This window comes from Pelodiscus sinensis, chromosome 28 (genome assembly GCF_049634645.1).
Source record: "Pelodiscus sinensis isolate JC-2024 chromosome 28, ASM4963464v1, whole genome shotgun sequence".
Classification (NCBI taxonomy): domain Eukaryota; kingdom Metazoa; phylum Chordata; order Testudines; family Trionychidae; genus Pelodiscus; species Pelodiscus sinensis.
The window spans coordinates 11413534-11433860 of record NC_134738.1 but is presented as its reverse complement, the minus strand read 5'-3'; the positions used below and the strand labels follow the sequence as shown (position 1 = coordinate 11433860).

The 20327-nt window shown below is 56.9% G+C and overlaps 2 protein-coding genes across 2 annotated transcripts in view; one reads left to right on the top strand and one right to left on the bottom strand.

Moving 5' to 3' along the window:
* Nucleotides 1–20327, top strand: part of PPP3CC (protein phosphatase 3 catalytic subunit gamma) — a 288696-nt gene that overhangs the window by 102163 nt on the left and 166206 nt on the right. The window lies entirely within an intron of this gene.
* Nucleotides 649–16319, bottom strand: PHYHIP (phytanoyl-CoA 2-hydroxylase interacting protein). Its single transcript, XM_006135563.3, has 5 exons — nt 15877–16319; nt 6135–6318; nt 3969–4143; nt 2431–2548; nt 649–1874 (listed from the first exon to the last, which is right to left on the bottom strand). Exons 2-5 carry the CDS (start codon nt 6297–6299, stop codon nt 1340–1342), a joined length of 993 nt encoding a protein of 330 aa, XP_006135625.2. The 5' UTR covers nt 6300–6318; nt 15877–16319; the 3' UTR covers nt 649–1339.

Sequence of the window (20327 nt, the reverse complement as noted above, 5' to 3'; positions counted from 1 at the left end):
GTGGGCCAGGAGGCTGGGGCGCTAGCCATGCCACTCTCCTCCCAGCACCTGCAGAAAGACCCCTCTGGGGAGCAACACATCGGTGGCCGTAGCGTGGGCGCAGCAAGGAGACCCAGCATGCCAGCAACCCTGGTGCCTGGGGGCAGGGGGCAACAGAGCCGTGCTTGGCGATGGGAGCGGGCAAGGGGGGGGCAAGAGGAAGAGAGGCAGAAATCTCCCCGCCCCCCGCCCCCGCAGGCAGGTCGCTCCAGGACGCGGCTGAGGCCGCCAGCAGGGACGCTGCATTCCTCTCCCCACCCAGCCGGGGCCGCGACAGGGGAGCAGCCCGGGCATCGTCACGCTGCCGCCACCCCCAGCAATCCCAGCCCGCCCCCGGAGTGCCACGGGGCCTGCCGGGACCTGCCGTGGGGCCGCGCACGCAGCCCACATGCTCAGCCAGGGCGCAGCCTGGCGCCGTGACAGAGCCTGGACCGCGGGAGCGGCCGCTGCACGCTCTGCCCGGAGCCCGCAACGCCCCCGCCCGCGGGGAGGCCCAGCCAGGCCAAACCAGCCGGCTGCAGGTTCCCACGTGGCTGTCTAAGCTCGGCCACACCCGGGGGCTGGGTGGGTACGTGCACGCCGGGCTCACAAGCCCCCGGCACACGTCTGTCCCGGGCTAGGAGGCTGGCTCCCAGGGTCAGTGTGACCCACCCTTGGGGCGCCCCGGGGCCGGGGGGGAGCAGGTTGCAGGTGAGGACTTGTCTGAGCCAAAGGCAGGGTGGGAGGGCATCGTAGAAGGGGGGGGACTCACTAAATTGACAGGGGGAGGTGGGGCGGGAGGGCAGACCCAGGGGAAGGGGGGCTCCTAGCGGGGAGGGGGAGCTCCGGGTTCCCCCGGGGCCATTTCCAGCTCAACCCAAAGCTTCTTCCCAGCTTGAAAACGACACCAAGAGGGCAGCTTGGTCCCGAACGGGCTGGAACTCCCACGTCCTGGGGGCGAGGGCAGACGGGGGCAGGTCGTTCCACCTTGGCGTGAGTCTGATGAGCCGCCAGCTCCGGTACGTCCCCTCGGGCTGACAGCAGCAACGCGCCTGTCACAGTCAATGAAGAGCCAGCGGAGGCCACGATCCCGCTGGAGCAACCCCCGTGGTCCTGTCCTGCCGCAGCCGGGATCCGGCCACGTCCTCAGCGACCTGGAGGGCGAGGCCGGGCGCCGAGAGAGCGGAAATCCCGCGTCCACCAGGCCCTTCCGTGTCCAGCTTTCCACCCCGCCCCAAGCCCCGTCGGCTGCAGAGCGCCTCCGAGCCGTACAGTCCTGCCTCATGCATGCCCCCCCACCCGCCGCCCCCTCCCCCAGTCACTAGCGCCCCACGCTGATGTTGCACGTCTTGCAGCTGGGGTCCTTTTTGGCGTCGGCGGTGGAGAGGCTCATCAGCTGGTGGCCGCTGATCTCCCCCAGCACGCCCAGGCTGAGGTCGACCGGCTCGGTGTAGATGAGCTCCAGGATGACGTCCTGGGCGTGGCGATAGACCAGCTCGCCATCCTCCGTGCAGCACGTCAGGAACTTGTTGCAGGAAATGTCCAGCTGGGGCAGGCGCTCCCGGCAGAAGTGGTCGCCCGGGGAGCCCTTGGGGGCCAGCACCAGGATGACGTAGTGGTAGGCGGTGTACATGCAGTAGAAGTCCGCAAAGTAGAGGTTGGTGCTGGGGCTGAAGAGGCGCTGGGCGGGGATCTGGAAGCGGTAGCGGCCGTAGGGCGAGTCCTGCGGGGGCTGGCCCGTGTTGAACTCGGTGTTGCAGCTGAAGAAGATCCCGTGCAGCATGCCGCTGGTGGGGGAGCCGTGGCTCCCGCTGTTGTCCTTCAGGGAGGGCTTCATCGCGTTCCCACAGTGCACCCTGAGGGGGAGAGAGCCGCAGAGAGTCGGCCCGTGCGCCCGCTCATTTTTCCCGCCGGGTGCGGAATAATATGTGCACCGAGGCATGAGTGGATGTGCACCACCCAGAGAAACACCAGCTGCCAGCAGGGGGCGAGCTGCTGATCAGCTAGGCAGCACCTGACTCTCTCCTGGGCGACCGCCCAAGTGCTCAGCGCACAGGGACCCCTGGATGCCAACCAGCAGAGCTGGTCCGGGCTCCATCTGCCCTGCTAGAGACCCACAGCTCCTCCGGGTTACCCCAGCAGGCCCTCATGACAGCAGGGCTCGGCTACTGATGTGGGGCTAACACCAGCTGGGCAGTATGGACTAGTGGGTAGAGCAGGGGGCGGGACTAAGAGGCAGGCGTTGGGGGCTCTGTTCCCCGCCGTGGGAGAGGGATGGGCCCTGGGGTTAAAACAGGGAGCTGGGGTTCTAGTCCCAGGGCGGGGAGTGCGTTTGATGGAGGGCAGGCCGGCTCTGTGGTCTCATCCTAGGCCAGGAAAGCAGCGGGAGCTGGGGGAGGGCGGGGGTGTTACCTGACGTGCTGGAAATATTCCTTGTGCTGGTTCCGATAGAAGACAGAGAATCGGAGCATCCGGCCCGCTATGAGCTCGGCCTTCTCCTGCAGCTGGGCCAGGTGCTCTTTGGCGTAGTCTGCGGGGGAGGAGGGGAACGTTCGCCATCATGTACCTCACTGCAGCCAGCTCCCCCCTCCGCAGCTCAGCCTGGTTCCCCCTCCGCTAGCCAGCTCGCTCCCCCTCTGCACGCGAGACAGCCAAACAGCTCCCCCCCCCCACCACCCTCGTGTTTCTGCCTCCTATGGCTGCAGCCGGCTCCTCTGCTTTATTGTCTTTCCTGCCCTTTCCCCTCCACTGGCTCCCTCACGGCCACCAGACTGGGGTTCACTAGCCCTCGCGCCCCCCCGTTCCCAGCAGCCTCTGCTCGTGGCTGTTTCTGTGCCTTTCGCACAGGACACCCCCTCCCCTCCTGGGCTGCCATGCACCCAGCCCCCCCTCGGTCCCCTTCATGTGAGCACCCGCAGCCTGCCACAGGCTCCAGCCCCAGGGGGTCTCTGACTGCACGGGATGCCCCTCGGCAGCACCATTGTCCCCTGGTGCTGAGAGGATGAGGGATGGGCAGGGAACAGGGACTCACTGTCAATTGTGGGGGGCAGGGATACTCACAAAGCCCCCGTGGAGGTGGGGTGGGCCCCCACCTGAGAGCAAAGCAGGGGCACAGCACAGCAACCCCCCTCCACGCCCACCCCAGCGAATGCAGGAGAAAGGAAGGAGGCGTGCAGCCCCCCACGGCCTGGCAGTGGGCCCCACAGAGTACGGTTGCGGACTAAGACAAATGGCTGCCCAAAGAGCAGTGGCAGCCCGTCAATCCAGGCCACCTAGGCGGTCACCGAGGGTGCCAAGATAAACGTCCGTTGAGGGCTGTGGAGGTGGGGGTGCTGATCACGTGTATTGCCGAGGGCGCCAGTTCCCAGCAGCTCGTCTCAGGCCGCTGGAGCCCAAGAGGCAACCTATGGACAGCCCCGTTCTCTTTTCATACTTAGGAAGCGTGAACCCCCCACCTAGGCCTCGCATGAGCAGTGTGAAACCCATGCCCAGGGCTCTCACAAGCAGTGTGAAACCCATGCCTAGGGCTCGCACGAGCAGTGTGAAACCCATGCTCAGGGCTCTCACGAGCTGTGTGAAACCCATGCCCAGGGCTCGCACAAGGAATGTGAAACCCATGTTCAGGGCTCACACGAGCAGAGTGAAACCCATGCTCAGGGTTCTCACAAGCAGCGTGAAACCCATGCTCAGGGCTTGCACAAGCAGCATGAACGCCCCAGACCCTGCGTAAGTGGCAGAACATGACAGAGTTATTTTTCCTCCAGGCAGCTCCGGTGCAATGAGCTCAGCCCTGAGAACCAACCCCCCCGTGTGGGGCAGCAGACTGGAGATGCCCTTCCCAGGAAAGGCCACCAGGGTCCCCAGGGGTCCCCATGCCAGGTGGGCCCCCAGACCATGCAGCCGAGGTTCCCCAACCGGCCGTGGCTCCCGACTCCTCCATGCGCACTCACCCCCCGTGCAGAACTCCACGGTCTCGCTCCAGCCGGACACCAGGTACTCCCCGTCGCTCTGCTTGACGGCCGTCTGCACGGCCACGCTGTACTCGGTCCGGGGGCTCAGGAACCAGTGGCCCCTCACGGTCATGGGCAGCGGGACCGCCTTGGCCACCAGCTTGGTGGGGACATCCTGTTCCAGGGCAAGCGCCGTGCCACATGCAAAGAGAAACCAGGCCGGGGACTGATGCAGGGTGACTAGGGCTCCCCCCACAGCCTCCCCCCATGAGCAGCGGGACCCCCAGGCCCTGAGACCCTGGGAAGCACAGCGCCCACCCGGGAACAGCCTCCCAGCACTGCACAAAGGTGATCAAGCCGGGCCCTCCAGCCGCCTGTCTGCCGATGGCCTTACAGAGCCGCTCCCCGAGACGGGACGGGCATGCCTGTCGGAGCCCGCCGAACCCTTCTTAGCAACCACCCTCATCTATAACAGCAACGGCAGCCGAGCTCCCAATCGGCCGGCCGGCAAGCGGTGCCGGACAGGCTTGGGGCTACCCAAACAACCGTCGCTACTCGCAAGCCGCGCCCTGCCCGGGTACAGAATGAGCCGCGGCTCTCGGCCTCTGCGGACGGGGCTGCCCGCAGGTAGGAAGCCGACACCCGCCCATGTGCAGGGCTCTGCCGGTAAGTTGCTCTCGCATAGGGCAAATTGACAGAGAACGCCACCGACAGCCACTGCGTTCTAGCTTCACCCTAGCGTCTCGTACTGTAGTACGCTGCAGGGTGGTGACAGCTGTTACTAGGGGATATGGAGCCGAAGTGCCTACCGAAGTAGAATACTATTGTATCTGTTACTGCAGAGCATTATAGTACTCATTAGTATGGTATTAATATCGGGGTAATACTCTGTTACTTATTATTGCACAGCAATTGAACAATTGAGTCTTGCCTGTTGTCATACTGGTCACTGCAGACGATGTATTTATGCACGATACTGGCTGCAGTGGAATACTGTCGTGCTTGAGTACAGGTCACTGCTGTAATTATTGCTATGGGATTTGATGCTGTCTAATACTGTGTTGCCGTGGCATTTGTTTCGGCAGTAACAGTACTACAGTATTCTACAGCATGCTGTAGTGCCCGTCCCCGGTATTCAGTCCTATGGAACATGCATTCTTTTTCGGTATGAGCAACAGCTGAGACGGTGCCTTCTGCATTTCACCGCTAAGGCCCCAATGTACGGCCGGCCCCGCTCCACAAAGGTTTTGCCCACCCCCCTCTTGCAAGCAAGATGGGGAAAGCAACCTCCCGGGGCCCTGGAAACAGCCAAACTAGCTCTGGGGTGGCCTGAAAACCTTTCTTTTAAGGCACAAATTGCCGTGTCAATCGAATACCAAAACGCCTGTGCCGCGCGGTGCCGTTTCTGTGGCAACAGCAAATGCTGGAGAGTCAGGAGACATGGGGGAAAAAAAGAAGCTTATTCTTGGGGAGGGGAAAAAAAATAACGTTTCACATTAAATAGCATCACCGTGGTAACCATCCTGCGGAACGGATCCTGAATCGGTGACTGCGTTCCAGAGGGAGTGATTCACTCCACGGCTCCTCGGGCTTTGCTTTGGAGGGTCCATACTGATTTGGGGGGTACAGCTGCCTCCCTGCCCATCCTCCCACTGCTTCGTGGGAACAGGCCTGAAATCTCCCAGGACTCCCTGCTGCTCCGACCCCTCGCACCCATTCTCTCAGGAGACCTAGGGGGCGGGGAAGGAGGTTCTTTCTCCATGTGCTGCCTGGTTCAGGTGTCTCAGGCTGGGGGGGCACCGGTGGGCTGAGAGGCCGAGGGGCTCAGATCCCGCTGAAGGATTTTGACCACAGCGGGAGCTGGATTTGAACCTGACTCTTTTAGTTACCTACAGAGGCAGCAGGCACAGCGCCCACACACACCCCGTCCACCCCGGGCTGTGCCCACTGATTTTCCACGCTCCACAGGACACGTGCCATGAGTCCTCTACGGAAGCAGCCAGCCAAGGGGCCTACTTTGGAGGATGTAAAGAGGCAGCCGTGCAGCCGGGACGAGATGGCAGCTGCTGGGCTACCCGGGGAGTAACTCCAGGCGGGGCTGAGCGTGCGAAGGAGAACACGCCCACGTGCCCCACCGTGCCCCCCAACCCTGCCCCTCCGGCTCACCCTGTGCTTGAATTTGTTGGAGTTCTTGTTCTCCTTCTTGTTGAGGTCAATGAAGTAGTGGGTGACTCTCTCCAGGTCGCCCCCGTCCATGGCCCAGGAGATCCGGAACGAGTCGCAGGTGATGTTGTTGATCTCGATGCTGCGGGGGGTGGAGAGCAGCTCCATGGTCCAACCCGCCTGGCTCCTAGGCACAGGGAGGGGATGAGAAGGGGGGGGAGGAACCACGAGGTGTAAAACCAAGTGGCTTCAACACCAAACCACAGAAAGACGTTCCCTTGGCCAGAGTGGGGTTAGCCTCCCGCCCTCTGCGTGGCCCCCACGGCAGAGCCCCGCCCTCCTCCCCCAGCCCTGGACTCCGTTGCAGCTCCCTATTCTTGGTGGGAGAATTTGGGGGTGCTCTGTGGCAGCCCCTGTCCCAGCACTGCATGGAATGTTTTGCTTATAGCAGGATGCGCCCGTGGCTGCTGTGAGCAGAGCCCGGCCACCACGGCGTGGAAAACACCCGTCCCTAAAAGCAGGGATGCAGGGAATTGGTGCCGTCAGGGGAACGCAAGGGCAGGCTGATCTGGTTAAGGCTAGCTCAGAACTTAGGGTGTGGGGGGCTGGATTCCATCCTAGCCTCCCTGCGTGGTGCAGGTAGGTCACTTCCAGCCAGATTTCCGAAAGGGCTGAGCTGTGCATGCCTCCCGGATGGGTGCCAGGCTGCCAGCGTGTGCCCGGCTGAGCGCTTTGGAGAATGACCCCGGCCGTGAGCCCTTGGAAACCTGACCCCTCGCTGCTCTGCGCTTCGGTTCTTCGCTGTCAAAGGAGGGGCACTGGTGAGCTGTGTGGGGCAGGGATTGTCTCTGCTTCTGTGCCTGTGCGGGGCCCAGCCCAACGGGCACCGATCTGGACTGGAGAGCCTGGGACAGAATATTGCCCTTCCCAGCGAGCTGTAACTTAGGCAGCGATGCCTCCGCTTCGGTCGCGCTCGCTCGCTGTGTCCCTCTCCTCCGAGCCCTAATTAATTCCATCTGCATCCACGGTACCAGCTGAAGAGCGGGTGTCAGCCCACTCGGAGGTTTGACAGCGCAGCCGGCACCTTGCAGGTGTCGGTGCCAGCGCGTCTACTGCCAGCCTTGAATGGGACAGATTCGGAGCAGATGGTGCTGGGGAGGGAAGGGGCTCCGGGCCAAAGGCAGGAAAGGAGGAAGGATTTGAGGATTTTTTTGTTGTTGTTGGTTTGAAAGGCAGGGAGAGCTCTGGGGGAAGGGCCCAGGTCCATGTTCCCTCTAAGCTTTTCTATGTGTGGATTTTTCCATCCATGTGCAGAATAAATTTTGTTATGTGCTCCCAAGAGTGTGTGGATGTGCACCACCACAATAAATACAAACCCAGCTGTGGGCATTTGTCTAATCAGCTGGGAGGCACTGGAATCTCTCCTGAGCATCTGCGCAAGCACCCAGCTTACAGGAACACTTGCCTGGCTATGCCAGGATATGAGAATGCCAAGAGGGTGTGTTCAAGGTGCATGTATGTGCAAAGAATGGGGGTGAATGGGTGCAGGTAGCGCACAGAAGGATGTGTAGGGGACGTGATTGTGTGTTTGTAATATGCACGTGCCACATATGTGCAGTGTCATGCGTGAGCAGAGGTCGGGGTTCATGTGACATCAGTATGTGTTGACTGTGTGCAGCGGGCAGAACCCATGGGTACAGGTGGCATGGATGGAACATGGGGATGTTCATACAACACGTGTGTTTGTGCAAAAGGGCGCCGGGTGACTTGGTAAAACAGGGAGATTTACGGTGGGTCTGAGCCCTGCTAACAGAGTGAGCTCTGCCGTGTCCTGCCAGCTTGGGGGCTTGCAGGAAGCTGAGCGGCACATGGGCAGAATTTCACCCAGCGTTGCAGGTTTGCAAATGCACTCGGCACCCAGCCGCTCCCCCGGGGATCCTGGGAGCCGCAGCGCTCAGAAAAACCTGACATCTGCCCCGCACTTGGAGCCTGGGGCCGAGGCCTGGCAGGGCTGCATGACGTTACCCACGTCTTCGACCTTCCCAGACGCCGGCAGTGCTGGGGTGAGGACTGCTTAAGATGCAAACGGCAGGAGAGCCGAGGGCTGAGTGCAGCGGCAGCTCCTTGGAGCATTATGAGGCTGGCTGGGGTATTTTCCATGAGGGGGAGCAAGGCATGAGGCTCTAAAGCTCCCAGGCAGAGGGATTTCACTTCCACCCGCCCGGCACAGGCTGGGAGGGAGAGATCAGATGTGACTTGGGGAGGCTTTTCCCCCTGCAGTGGGCCCTGGGAGGAGGGGAAGGAGACCTGCCAGGAAGGGACCCGTCTCAGCTGGGTGTTTCTCTTTAAAGGGACGGCGCTGTCTTTGCTCAAGGCTTTGCGGGAGGGGGGCAGGCTGGAAAACAGCAACAGCAAGGACTTCGAGTTGGGGCAGTGTTGTCCGGTACCAGCTCTTGGTGCTCCGAGGAACGCCTGCTTTATACCTACGGCCCAGCCGGCCTCTGGGGTTGAGTCTGCAGTCTGTCCCTGCCACCGATTTGCTCTTTGACCTTAGGCAAGTCAATTCTCCCAGCCTGTGCCTCAGTTTCCCACTCCGTACAATAGGGATAGCGGCGACAGCTCTGTTTCATGGGCGCAGGATGAAAGGGGAGGGAGGGAGGTCAGGCACCCCTGGGGGCCGACTGAGTTGGCTCTGGTGAGTTTTCCATTCACGCTTTTCTCTGGCTTCTTTATAAACAAGTGAGCAATCGGTTTCAACGGGGTGAGGCTCTGCCTGGAGAGAACAGGTCTGAGCACCTGTGCTCACCTAGGGAGGGGCACTGGGTAATCAGTAGTTGCTAATTTACCTTCCCTTTGCTCTGAGAGCTTGGGCCGAGCCGCTGGTAAGTCAGCCTAGGCTGCTTGGAGTCTGTTTTGAAAAGCTGCTCTCAGGCGAGTTGTAAAATCTACGCTGCTGTGGTCATCCCAAATCCCTGGGTGGTTCTTCCATCCGCAAGATCAGACTCTGGGAGGGATCTGGCAGGGCCTTTAGAAAGACAGATCTGCAAATGGGTCTTTTCTCTCCCCCTCCTCCTCCTCTCCAGCTCTCTCTCATGGGCCCCGGCCCCTGCAGCAGGATCGCAGTTGGTTTCATGTCAAATTTTCCTAATTGTCTTTCTTCTCTTCCCCCCCTGCCGTGATGGCTCCTTTGTGTTGGGGAAGCAGGTGCTTTTATTTATAGCTGCTGCCACACGAACAGCCCACAGCTTTGGGGTTTGTTGCGAGCGCTCAGAATTCAGCAGCTCAGAACTTAACCCTGCGAGGACTCGAGCTCTCCCACCATAGGGAGGGGAATTGCAACAGGCCTGAGCGGAGGGGGAAGGCTGTCTTCGGAAATCGAGTCCCCGCGGTTACCAGGGTGACAGGCTTGTTAAAGGATCAGGGCCACAGCTCACTAGGACCTGCGTGGGGTCTCCTTTGTTTGCCTATATCTGCATGTGGCAAAACCAAACGGCCCCCCGCTTGGATCCTATGAGCAACCCTATAATAATAACCAGCTGGTGAGCAAGGCAATTCGAGAACAACAACCAACCAGAACGCACAGCCCGGCGATACTAACCAACCGGTGTGCAAAGCAACTCGAGAACAACCACCAATCAGTGTGCCGAGCCCTTGCGAAGAACCCTACGGCAACCACCAACCAGAGCGCACAACCCAAGAGGAAATCCACAACCACCACCAGCCAACACACCCTGCACCTGTGAGCCACCCTACAGTAGTAACCTGCTGGTATGCACAGGCCGGCGTGTGCCTAGGTAACCCACACACCTGCTGGGTGGTGTTCACTGGCCCATGGAGTGGCACTGAGACCACTTGCAGAGAGAATAATGAGTTTGCTCGACCGCAGAGTTTCTTAAACTTTTTAAGACCGAAGAACACCAAAGAAGAATTTTTTTTATGAAGAACATCAAGGATTTTTTGTTGAGGGGAAAAAAAAAAGGTCGGTGGGAAAAGGAATCGGGGGAAAGTTATTGAGCAAAAAAAAAAAAAGTAGTCTGCCCCTTTAAGGGTGGCCATTTTGAATTCTGTTGTTCTCCGCGGAACACCTCTGACTGCTTCGCGGCACACTGGTGTGCCTTGGAACACAGTTTAAGAAACACTGCTCTACAGTCTGAGCACTGAGCTGGCTGGCTGTTAGCTCGAGCCGTGGATGCACTAGGCTCCAGAGGTCCCAGGTTCAGTTTCCCCTGTCGGCATTAGACCAACACTCGTACCAAACCATTGTGCACAAGGGTGGGCGTCAGGAGAGGCAGGCTGAGCCTGCTGTGGCTATGGTGCTGTTAGCAACTGAGTGGGAGATAATCGCCAACTCTCTGCTGGCTGCATTCTCCTGCCAACCACCCTGGTAGGGGCAGAAAGCTCTGCAAGCCACAGCTTCAAGCCCAATCCGTGGGAAGCAGCTGCTGATAAAAAGCCAGTGGTTGCTGCTGGTCTGCTCCGAGACCGATCCTCTGGTTTGCTTAGAGACCATTCCTTGGGGATCCAGTGGGACTAGTAACACTGTCCTTTGGATCAGCTGCAGTCAACCCAACAGAGAGCTGTTTGGTTTCATGAACAGAGCTGTGCCTTTTGACCAGCGTTCACTCTAAGCTTTTCCATCCACGTGCGGAATTTTTTCATCCATGTGAGGAATGAATTTTGTTACATGCACCAAGGCACATGTGAATGTGCACCACCCGGAGAAACAAAACCGAGTGGCGAGCATTCTGCTAATCAGCTGGGAAGCATTGGAATCTCTCCTAAGCGGCCGCACACGCACCTGGCTTTCAGAGAACCCTGCTTGTGACCGTGGCTAAGGGGCCGATGCGAGTTCCAAGAAGCAATTCACGGGCACCTTTCCAGCCCGGCTCGGCTCCGGCATGGGGACCACTCCCTCAGCACCCCCAGACAATCCCGGTATTTCTCTCTTCTCCTTGACACTTTTCTCAGGTGGATGCAACTGTGACGATACTCGTCCGGCGGGCCAATGGGGGAAGACCAAGGGCCCGACGTCCGATGGCCGACCCTCTCTAGGGCCACGGGAGCCCAGCTTCCATGCTGCAGTCTGTCTTCGGCCTCCCTGTGGAGGCTGCTGGCAAAGGAAGAGGAGGGAGCTGTCGTGGCCAGTGGGTTTGCAGTGGCCGCCGTGGCTCGTTGAGAAACTCTGTATGATTCACCCATCCAGCGCACAACGGCCGTTTTCCTCCAGCGCCTTGGGGAGAGAGGCAGCTCTCTCTGCAGCAGAATCCAGTTCCAGGAAGGGTGCTTCATGTGGCTTCAAAGCAGTGGCAGCAGGTAGGCTGACAGCTCAGCCCGTCAGCCCGGCTCTGCTCAGGGTGGCAGAGAGTGCAAGAGGAAGAACTTGGGGAGAAAAGGGCCCCGGCGGATAATTCTCAGCCTTTCCTCGGGCGTAGCGGGGATGGAGGGCAATGGCAGCCATACGCAAGGCGAAAACTCTGTGGCTCTGTGGCGTGGCTGTGTGGCCTTCCTGGTGTCAGGGGGGAGCCCTGCCAGGAATCCAGCCGGAGCGGGAGGGAAGCTGGGTTAGGCGTGGAGCCTGGAGCTCAGGAGCAGATGGAGAGAGAGGAGGAGGCGGTGAATGAGGCCGAGGAGGGAGGGCAGATGGGGAACAGACACTGGGCTTCCCATGTGCCCTGATGAGGTATGTGAGCGGTGCGTGGCCGACGCGCCGTCCAGAACTCCGAGGGCTGACAGCCCAGTAACGCCGGGCCAGGAGCTGGAGGCATGAGCAGAAGTGAAATGTGCCACGGCCACTGCCACACAAGGAGGAGGCGGCACCCGGCTGGCCCGGTGACCCACCTCCCCTCGGCAAAGCCCAAAATGCCCAAAGGAGCAAGTGCCTGCTGCTCTCCGCCCCCGGGGATCCGGCTGCCCCCAGGCGCCTTTGGAAGTCACTCAGCTGCCATTCCCAGGACGGGCCTTGGCCTGCACTGAACGTCCAAGTGGCAGTTGCTGTGGAGGGTGGTGTGCGTGCGCAGCCGGGGACACGGGCTGTCAGCCGTGCGCTTGGGACGAGGGTGTTTCTGATGTACCCTCTAGCGGGGCGAGCCCTGGAGTCCCCAGCGGTAGCACAGCACAATCCAGAGGTCGGGGGGAACCCTGACACGGTGCATATGGTCTGAGGAAGTGGGTCTGGCCCACGAAAGCTCATCACCTATGAAACCATCTTGTTAGTCTTTAAAGAGCTACATAGTGTTTCCTTTTGTTTTCGCAAGATCAGACTAACACGGCTCTCTCTCTATTACTATGGTATATATGGAAAAGCTGTGTTTTTGGAAGGGAGAACACACACCCTACACACAGACACACACACCCCCACATACCCTCCCCCCCACACACACACCCCATCTCATCATGCTTGGGTACCACCACACAAAGTCTAATCTGCAGCCCCGTGGTCTAATCCGGTGCAATGTGTCCATGTGTTTTTATTACCCAGACTTGGCAACAGGTCACAGGGAGGAGATCCGGATGGCCAGCGCAAATCATTCCCTGCCAGTAATTGGCATAATGTTCCAATCCATTTTTAGGTCCAATTAATACCCGGTGTTGGAAGAATACATAGCAGGCTGCGTGGCTTCTCTGATGCACACAGGTTCTTGCGAATTTAGTCATGAGTGCATGCAGATCTCCTACGCACGCAGAGGCGTGAAGGCATGTGTGGCGATCCACAAAGGGAGGGAGAGAGGGAAAGATGTATGTGCAGATGGCGTGATTCCTACAGGGACCGCAAGCTGCCTGCTCAGACACAGAGAAGTGAGCAAAAAGCGAGAACATGCATGTAGCGCCCAGACATGAAGACATGCGGAGAAACAGCACACCATGACACACTATTATGCACCAGTATACTGAGGCCCGTACATGAATGGTGAAGCACATGTATGAACAGACACAAGTGTGTGCAGATACACACGTGTGTCAGCAATTGGTTTGTCTCTGTTACAGGAAATGATAAGCTGGAGACACATATGCAATTGTGATTGCACATGCATGAATAGTGACAGCAACCCCTGCCCAGAGAGATACACACAACTCTGTGTGTGTGACTGTCACTGAAAAAAACATGCACATGTGCATGGTAAAGCAAGGAACAAGTGACTAGCCTGCCACAGGTATGTCCAGGGCCGGGGAAGAAAACATGCATACGCAGGGAGCTGCTGCTGTGTGAAGCTATTGCTTTGCTGCTGCACGTGCACGCACAAAGAAAGGGTGATGACATGCAAGCATGTGGCAGATGGAAGCACACACATGTTGCGTTATCATCTGATTTGTGTATGTGGCCGAAGAGTGGTGCCACGGTGCATGTGCAAAAAAGACATCCAGGCACATCCAGAAATGGGAAGACGTATGGATGCACCCAGGTGGAGCTTTAAATGCGTGGCCGGGGAATAACACACAATGACATGTATGACGAGGCAGGCGCATGTGTGAGGTGCACACGGAGGCCCAGAGAGCTAGAGGAAGGCAGCTGTCATGCTTTCTGCGTACGTTCAGAGAAAGAAACATCCAGCGACAAAGACACTGTCGTGAAGAGACGCTCAAAGGAACACGTCACCCACGCTCTGCATGGGCAGAGGAAGACCTGGAGTGGGGTGTGCCCACGGATGCACACGAGTATCCGCACGCTCGTGTAAAATTGTGCACGTCCTTTTCACGCGCACACATCCCTCAAGCAAAGAGCGCTCCATTTCCAACCTCCGATTTGCAAATGAAAAGCCACTTGACTACAGGGGAACGCAGCGCCTGGGCCAGCGCTCGAGAGAAGCAGCTCCCACGCGGACAGCCCGGATCCAAGGCAGGGCCTGGAGAGAGCCAGGGGAAAGCAGAATGTGTGTGGGAGGAGTGGGGAGGGCGCTGGGCTCCGCAGGGACTGATGCAGAACAAGCCTAGCAGCCTAGCTCTGATGTGAATGCCGCTCCAAAGGAAGGGCCAGGGACGTGGGCAGCAAACCTCGCCTGTCCCAAATCCCCTGTCTCCGGCTAGGAGACAGTCCCGAGCTCCTGCATTCCGGTCCCTTTAAACTACGGGCCCTTTCCTCGGATCTCACCCACGTCATCTCCTTCCAGCCCCTCTCCCCCACCCTCGGAACAGCAAGCTCCGTTTTCACCTGTCTGAGCCAAGCCAGGGGGATGGAGCCAGAGCGGGGTTGGAAGAGATGGGCTCCCTGCTGTTCAAGGTGGCTGAAAGCAATGCCCCCTCCCCACATCCCCTAGGCTAGTGCAGGCAGAGAAATTCCCCCAGCACAGCCTGCCAAGGGTTAAGAAACTGAGCTGTAGAGAGCCAAGGTCACAAAGGCAGCACGGTCAGGTGCAACTTGCAATCTCGCCCCCCCCACCCCTGCTCACATGCAGCCCCTCCGCGCACACAGCCCTTACACCCCCACGCAGACCTCCTCACACGCTTGTGACACGTGCATGCACACCCCACTGCCCATGCACAAGCACATGCTTACAAACCCTCACACAAACAGGCACCCCCAGCCATTCAGACATCAGAGTACATACACACACACACACACACACACACACGCCTAAAGACACATACATAACTACGGGCCTACTAATACAAACACACCAATTCACATTTGGTTACACAACCACACCCGGCCATTTCTAAGTGCATACGCACAAGTTCAGGCACACAAACACATATGCCTGCATACACACCCACTAGCTCAGCCACATATAGTCACAATCATCCAGCCACAAGCACATGCGTATTATGCATCTCCACACACATATACCCACAAACATTAGGGCATCCGCTCGCAGCCGTGTACACACAGTACATACACACCCCTATCGATACGTACATACAACACATCCCCGTTCATGTACAAATACACACCGCCGCAGGCATGTGCATTCATGCAAACAGAGAGACAATCATCCATGTGCATGCATCATCCCGTACATGAACCTCCGTCCATCCCACTCCTGTAGACTTGCATACAGACCATACAAGCCATGCACATGCGGCGCATGCACAGCCATTCACAGATTCCCTGTGCACTTCATACTCACATACATCATGCAAGCCGACCCAGCCTCTCAGACACCCACTAACTCACACACATATGTACACCTCCTTCCTACATCTGTGGACGTCCTACACATGCACAAGACACCCCAATCTGGCCACCAGTGTAAGCCTTTTAACAGCATGGGACTTCAGGCTGTCAGAGGTGTGTGGCCCATTATCCCCCGTTCACAGAAACCCACTTAAAGTTCTCCAATCTTCCCCGTTCCGATCGGCAGTGTCGTGAAGAAAGAAGAAGGTCGTTTCCTTGGGGACGGTGAAAAGCAACGTGGCAGGTACAGCTGTCTCCTCAAGCCCTTGAAACCGATGCCAGGGCTTGGAGAGATTTGCAGATGGGGCCCGTGCCTGGGCTATTTAACCTCCCTTCTCGGCTTATATATAAGGGGCTTTTCCTGCCTAAGGGCTTCTAAAGCTCCATCCTCAATAGTAACTCATACCTAGCACTATCTGCCCTTCATGCACTTCACCAGACTTAATCCCTGGAAGGGAGGGGTTTTTTTGCTCCCATTTTACAGATGAGGAAACAAAGGCATAAGTGACTTGCCCAAGGCCACGCAGTGAGTCAGTGTCAGAGCAGGGCTCGGAACTCAAGTGTTCCTGGCACCTGGTTGGGCACTCAGAACCACACACTCACCATCCCCGAGTACAAGGTTAAAAAGCACCTTACCTGTCTCCACAGGGAACCTCTGAGGGCGGCTGAGAAGTTAGTGTGGCTGCCTTTGTGTATTAAATGTGTGTCAGGCACGCGGGGGGGAGGTTTCTGATTTGCAGAAACTTGGCTGCAAAAGCAGTCGCTCCAGCTAGGTGCTGCTGCCTCCCATGCAGTCCCTTGCCTCCTTCTGGGCTGACGCTGCTCCTCAGCCTCCGGCTGCTGCTGCTGCCCAGACTCTTGCAAACGCTAGGAAACAGCAGACACCCTACCGAAGAGGAGAGAAAAAAATCACAGCAGCATGCAGGAGAAAAAAAAAAATATACAGCTCTTCTCCGCCAATCGGGTCTCAGGCTGCAAAGCATCAGGTGATGAGCAGCCCCGTTCCCTGCCTAGCTTCCTCAAGCTGCATCCTCAGCTGTGCAGGGACAGCACTGTGAAATTACAGAGACTTCAGCCGGGTGGAGGGTGGGGAGTCACAGCACGCACGGGCGTGGGGGAGGGAGGGGACTGCGGCCTCGGGATGGGTGCAGAAGCAGGCCGTGCATGCCCGCCTGGTGCCAAAACATGGGGAGAGTCGGGCGGTCACCAAGCAACGTTGACTCATCAGAAACTTTTGGAAGAATGGGCCGGACTCAGACACTGGTTTGGCAAGGTTGGCAGCAGGCATGTATTTGAGCAGCGTTAGGCGCCCGTGCTTGCATGGCTACAGCCTGCTGACATCCTATTCCTTCCTGGATGCTTACTGATTACCTGGGAGGGGGCTGCGTTTGTTGGACTCTCAGCCTTTTCCAGCTGGTGACCAAGTCAAAAATTGTTCATAGTCCCCTGATATATACTATAAGAATAAGAGATGTATTGAGTGTGTGTGTGTGTGTGTGAGTGTGTGTGTGTGTGTGTGTGTGTGTGTGTGTGTCAGGATTCCTGGATCCCACTCCCAGTTCTGATGCACAGAGTGCAAGGCCAGAAGGGAGCATGAGATTAGCTGGGCTGCCCTCGTCTTGCTCACAGGCGGGGGCAGCGGGTACACGAGGCAGGAGGAGGCGTTGCCTTCCCAAACCACCAGCCTGACCCCGCCCACTCTCCACCCCCAGAACGCCTACTCTAGGCAGACTGGGGGTGGAGTGTTGTTGCCCCTGGGTGCCCGCCCTCTTTGTGCATTGAGGCCTCAGAGGCTGGGACCACGTGCCGCCCCACCTGCCCATGGTGCTTGGGGGTGCGGCTTGGCTCCTGTGGGGGCGGGGCCTGGGCAGAAGAGGCGGGGCTGGGAGCTTGCGTCCCCCAACCCTACCTTCACCCACCGCGGATGCTCACAGGCCACTAAGCTTCACTGTATGGAGCTCAGTACATTGTTTCTGGCTAAGCCATGTCTCCCAGAATGGCCGCCAGTCTGATCTACCACTTGGAGCTCCTCCGCATGAAGGCCCCTGAACCAAACCGTGCAGCGAAATCGCAGGGAGCGGAGGAGGGCCATGGATGCTTGACTTTCCCCCCCGTTGTCAGTGGCTTGTATAGAAAATCGGATGGTCAAGTGAAGGGATTTCAGGCTGAATGGGAATCTCTCCATTCCCTTCCCCGACCTCACAGCTGCCCCATCGTGTCCCGAAACACCGTCCCCTAGGCTGCTGCTGGGACCTGCTTGGCAGCGGGTTGAGTAGAGGTAACGGATATGCTGGTAATTACATCATCCATCTCGCTGTCAAGGGCACCTGGCTAGACAGGATGCGGCCACAGCTGCCCGGCAAAGCCCTTAATGAATGCTCTTTGTCACTGTCCCCTCCGTCGCGGCCAGAGCACGGTGGCACTTGCAAGGCTGCCAAAAGAGAATTCACCTCCCCAAGCCTGGGGCTTCCCCTAGCCCTGGGCTCACGGCCAGGGAACAGACGGGGCAGGGAGGTGCGGGGGCGGGGTGCATCTGTGAATGGTCACTGCAGTGAGCGAGTTGCGTGTGAATCTCCGCTGGAGTAGGGAAGGAGCTGGATCAGCGTCCATTTACGTTGATTTGGGATGTAGGGTCAGAGCACCAGCTCTCTGCGTGAGCACAGTTGAGATCGGCTGCGTCCCTGCGTGCCCAGATGGGTTCATGTAAGACCTGGGGGGTGGGTGTTTTCACCAGAGGGCTCTGGACCTGGAACTCCCTCCCCCTGCCTCAGGCTGACAGAGCACAAGTCCAGGGACCATCGGGTACAGCTGACTCTCTCTTCTGGATGGTGAAGCAAAACACAGGACTATGCAGCACTTTAAAGACTAACAAGATGGTTTATTAGGTGAGGAGCTTCTGTGGGCCAGACCCACTTCCTCAGATTGAATAGTGGAAGGAAATTGTCACAACCATATATACCAAAGGGATACAATGAAAAAAATGAACACATATGAAAAGGACAAATCACATTTCAGAACAGAAGGGGGATGGGATGGGGGGGGGGGAGGTAAATGTCTGTGAGCTAATGATATTAGAGGTGATAATTGGGGAAGCTATCCGTGTAATGGGTAGGATCCCCCATCCCCCTTCTGTTCTGAAATTTGATTTGTCCTTTTCATATGTGTTCATTTTTTTAATTGTATCCCTTTGGTATATTTAGTTGTGACAATTTCTTCCACTATTTGATCTGAGGAAGTGGGTCTGGCCCACGGAAGCTCCTCACCTAATAAACCATCTTGTTAGTCTTTAAAGTGCTACATAGTCCTGTGTTTTGTTTCAGCTACACCAGACTAACACGGCTACATTTCTATCACGCTTCTGGATGGGTGAAAGTGACCCATTCATTACATAAGAACATAAGAACGGCCAGACTGGGTCAGACCAAAGGTCCATCCAGCCCAGTATCCTGTCTGCCCACAGTGGCCAATGGCAGATACCCCAGAGGGAGTGAACCAAACAGGAAATGATCAAGCGATCTCTCTCCTGCCATCCATCTCCACCCTCTGACAAACAGAAGCCAGGGACACCATTCCTTACCCATACTGGCTAATAGCCATGAATGGACTTAACCTCCATGAACGTATCTAGTTCTCTTTTAAACCCTGTGATAGTCCTAGCCTTCACCGCCTCCTCAGGCAAGGAGTTCCACAGATTGACTATGCACTGTGTGAAGAAGAACTTCCTTTAATTTTATTTTAAACCTGCTGCCCTTTTAGTTTCATTCATTCATACCAAGGAGACCCAAAGTGGTTCACGGACCTTGGACTGGCCTGCAGCACAGGGGAGAATTCACCTGTGGAGCAAATGTGATGGTTCTGTAAACCTGACATTTCCTCTCTGTGTTCTGTCCCCCACCAACAGGGCATAATGGAAATGAAGGCTAATTAGAGGGGTATGAGAGCCCATCAAACCTCTAGGACAGTGTGTCCCAATCGGTGCTCCGTGGAACCCTGGGGTTCCATGAAGGGAAAGTAAGGGTTCCGCAAAAAAGAGGCACTCCCCCGCCCCTTCTTAAAGAGACGGAGTCTATTTTGCAGTTTTTTTTTTCTCGACCAATTCTGGTGGGTCTTTTTTTTTGCTTGACAAATTTTACCCTGGCAACCCTAGGGGTTCCTTGAAATTCTTTTAAGCTGAAAAGGGTTCCATGGAAAATGCATTTGGGAAACACTGCTCTGGGAAGCTTTTTTGTAGGTGTGGCTCTGTGAAACTTTTGAGAGTTTTGCAAAACGTCCCTTCTCTAACTAGGCACCCGTGGGCAGATTTTCAGCTGATGCAAATCAGCATAAAGCTCCATTGAGCAGGTCTTATCATACCTTGATTTTCCAAGAAAACTCTTACTGAAAAGGATGAGCTACGCTGTTCTCCTTTACACCGGTGTCAACACAGGATCTCTCTATTTGTTTCAGTGGAGTTACTCCAGATTTACACAAGGAACCGTGAAATCAAAGTGTAACTCCAGGCATCTATTTCTAATTATAAGCTTGTGCTACGCAGATAATACAGATTCTTATTTGAAAATAATTCTCGACGGGCTTCTAGGCCTCTTACAAAACAAGATTTAACAAAGGAAATCATACAACAGTCCCCAATTTGTGTTTGGCCACAGCTAATAAGCAGAGCCTCAGAAATCCTTTTCTAAAGCTAGAACAGGGGCTCCAATTTGGGCCAAATGAGTTCTCCCTTCCCTCCTGTTAAGGGCATGTTCAGGGGTTCACTGTGGCTGCAGAGACTTGGGTTGCCAGGTGTCTGGTTTTGAACCGGACAGCCCAGTATTTGAGCTTTCTGTTTGGGAAACAAATTGAGAAAATAGAAATGAGAAAATAGAACTGCCCGGTGTTTTCTAAATAAGATGCAATGTAGACTGTGATGTAATGTCAAGAGTGTCCGGTATTTTTGTTGAAACCGTCTGGCAACCCTAGCAGGGATGGTGTGGAAACTGCAGGAAAAATCAGCATCCATCTTCAACTTTCCGCTCTTCGCCTCAAGTGTTAACATGCTCCATTACTGCAGTTTTATGGCACAACAGATGTAATGAAGGAGCTCTGCT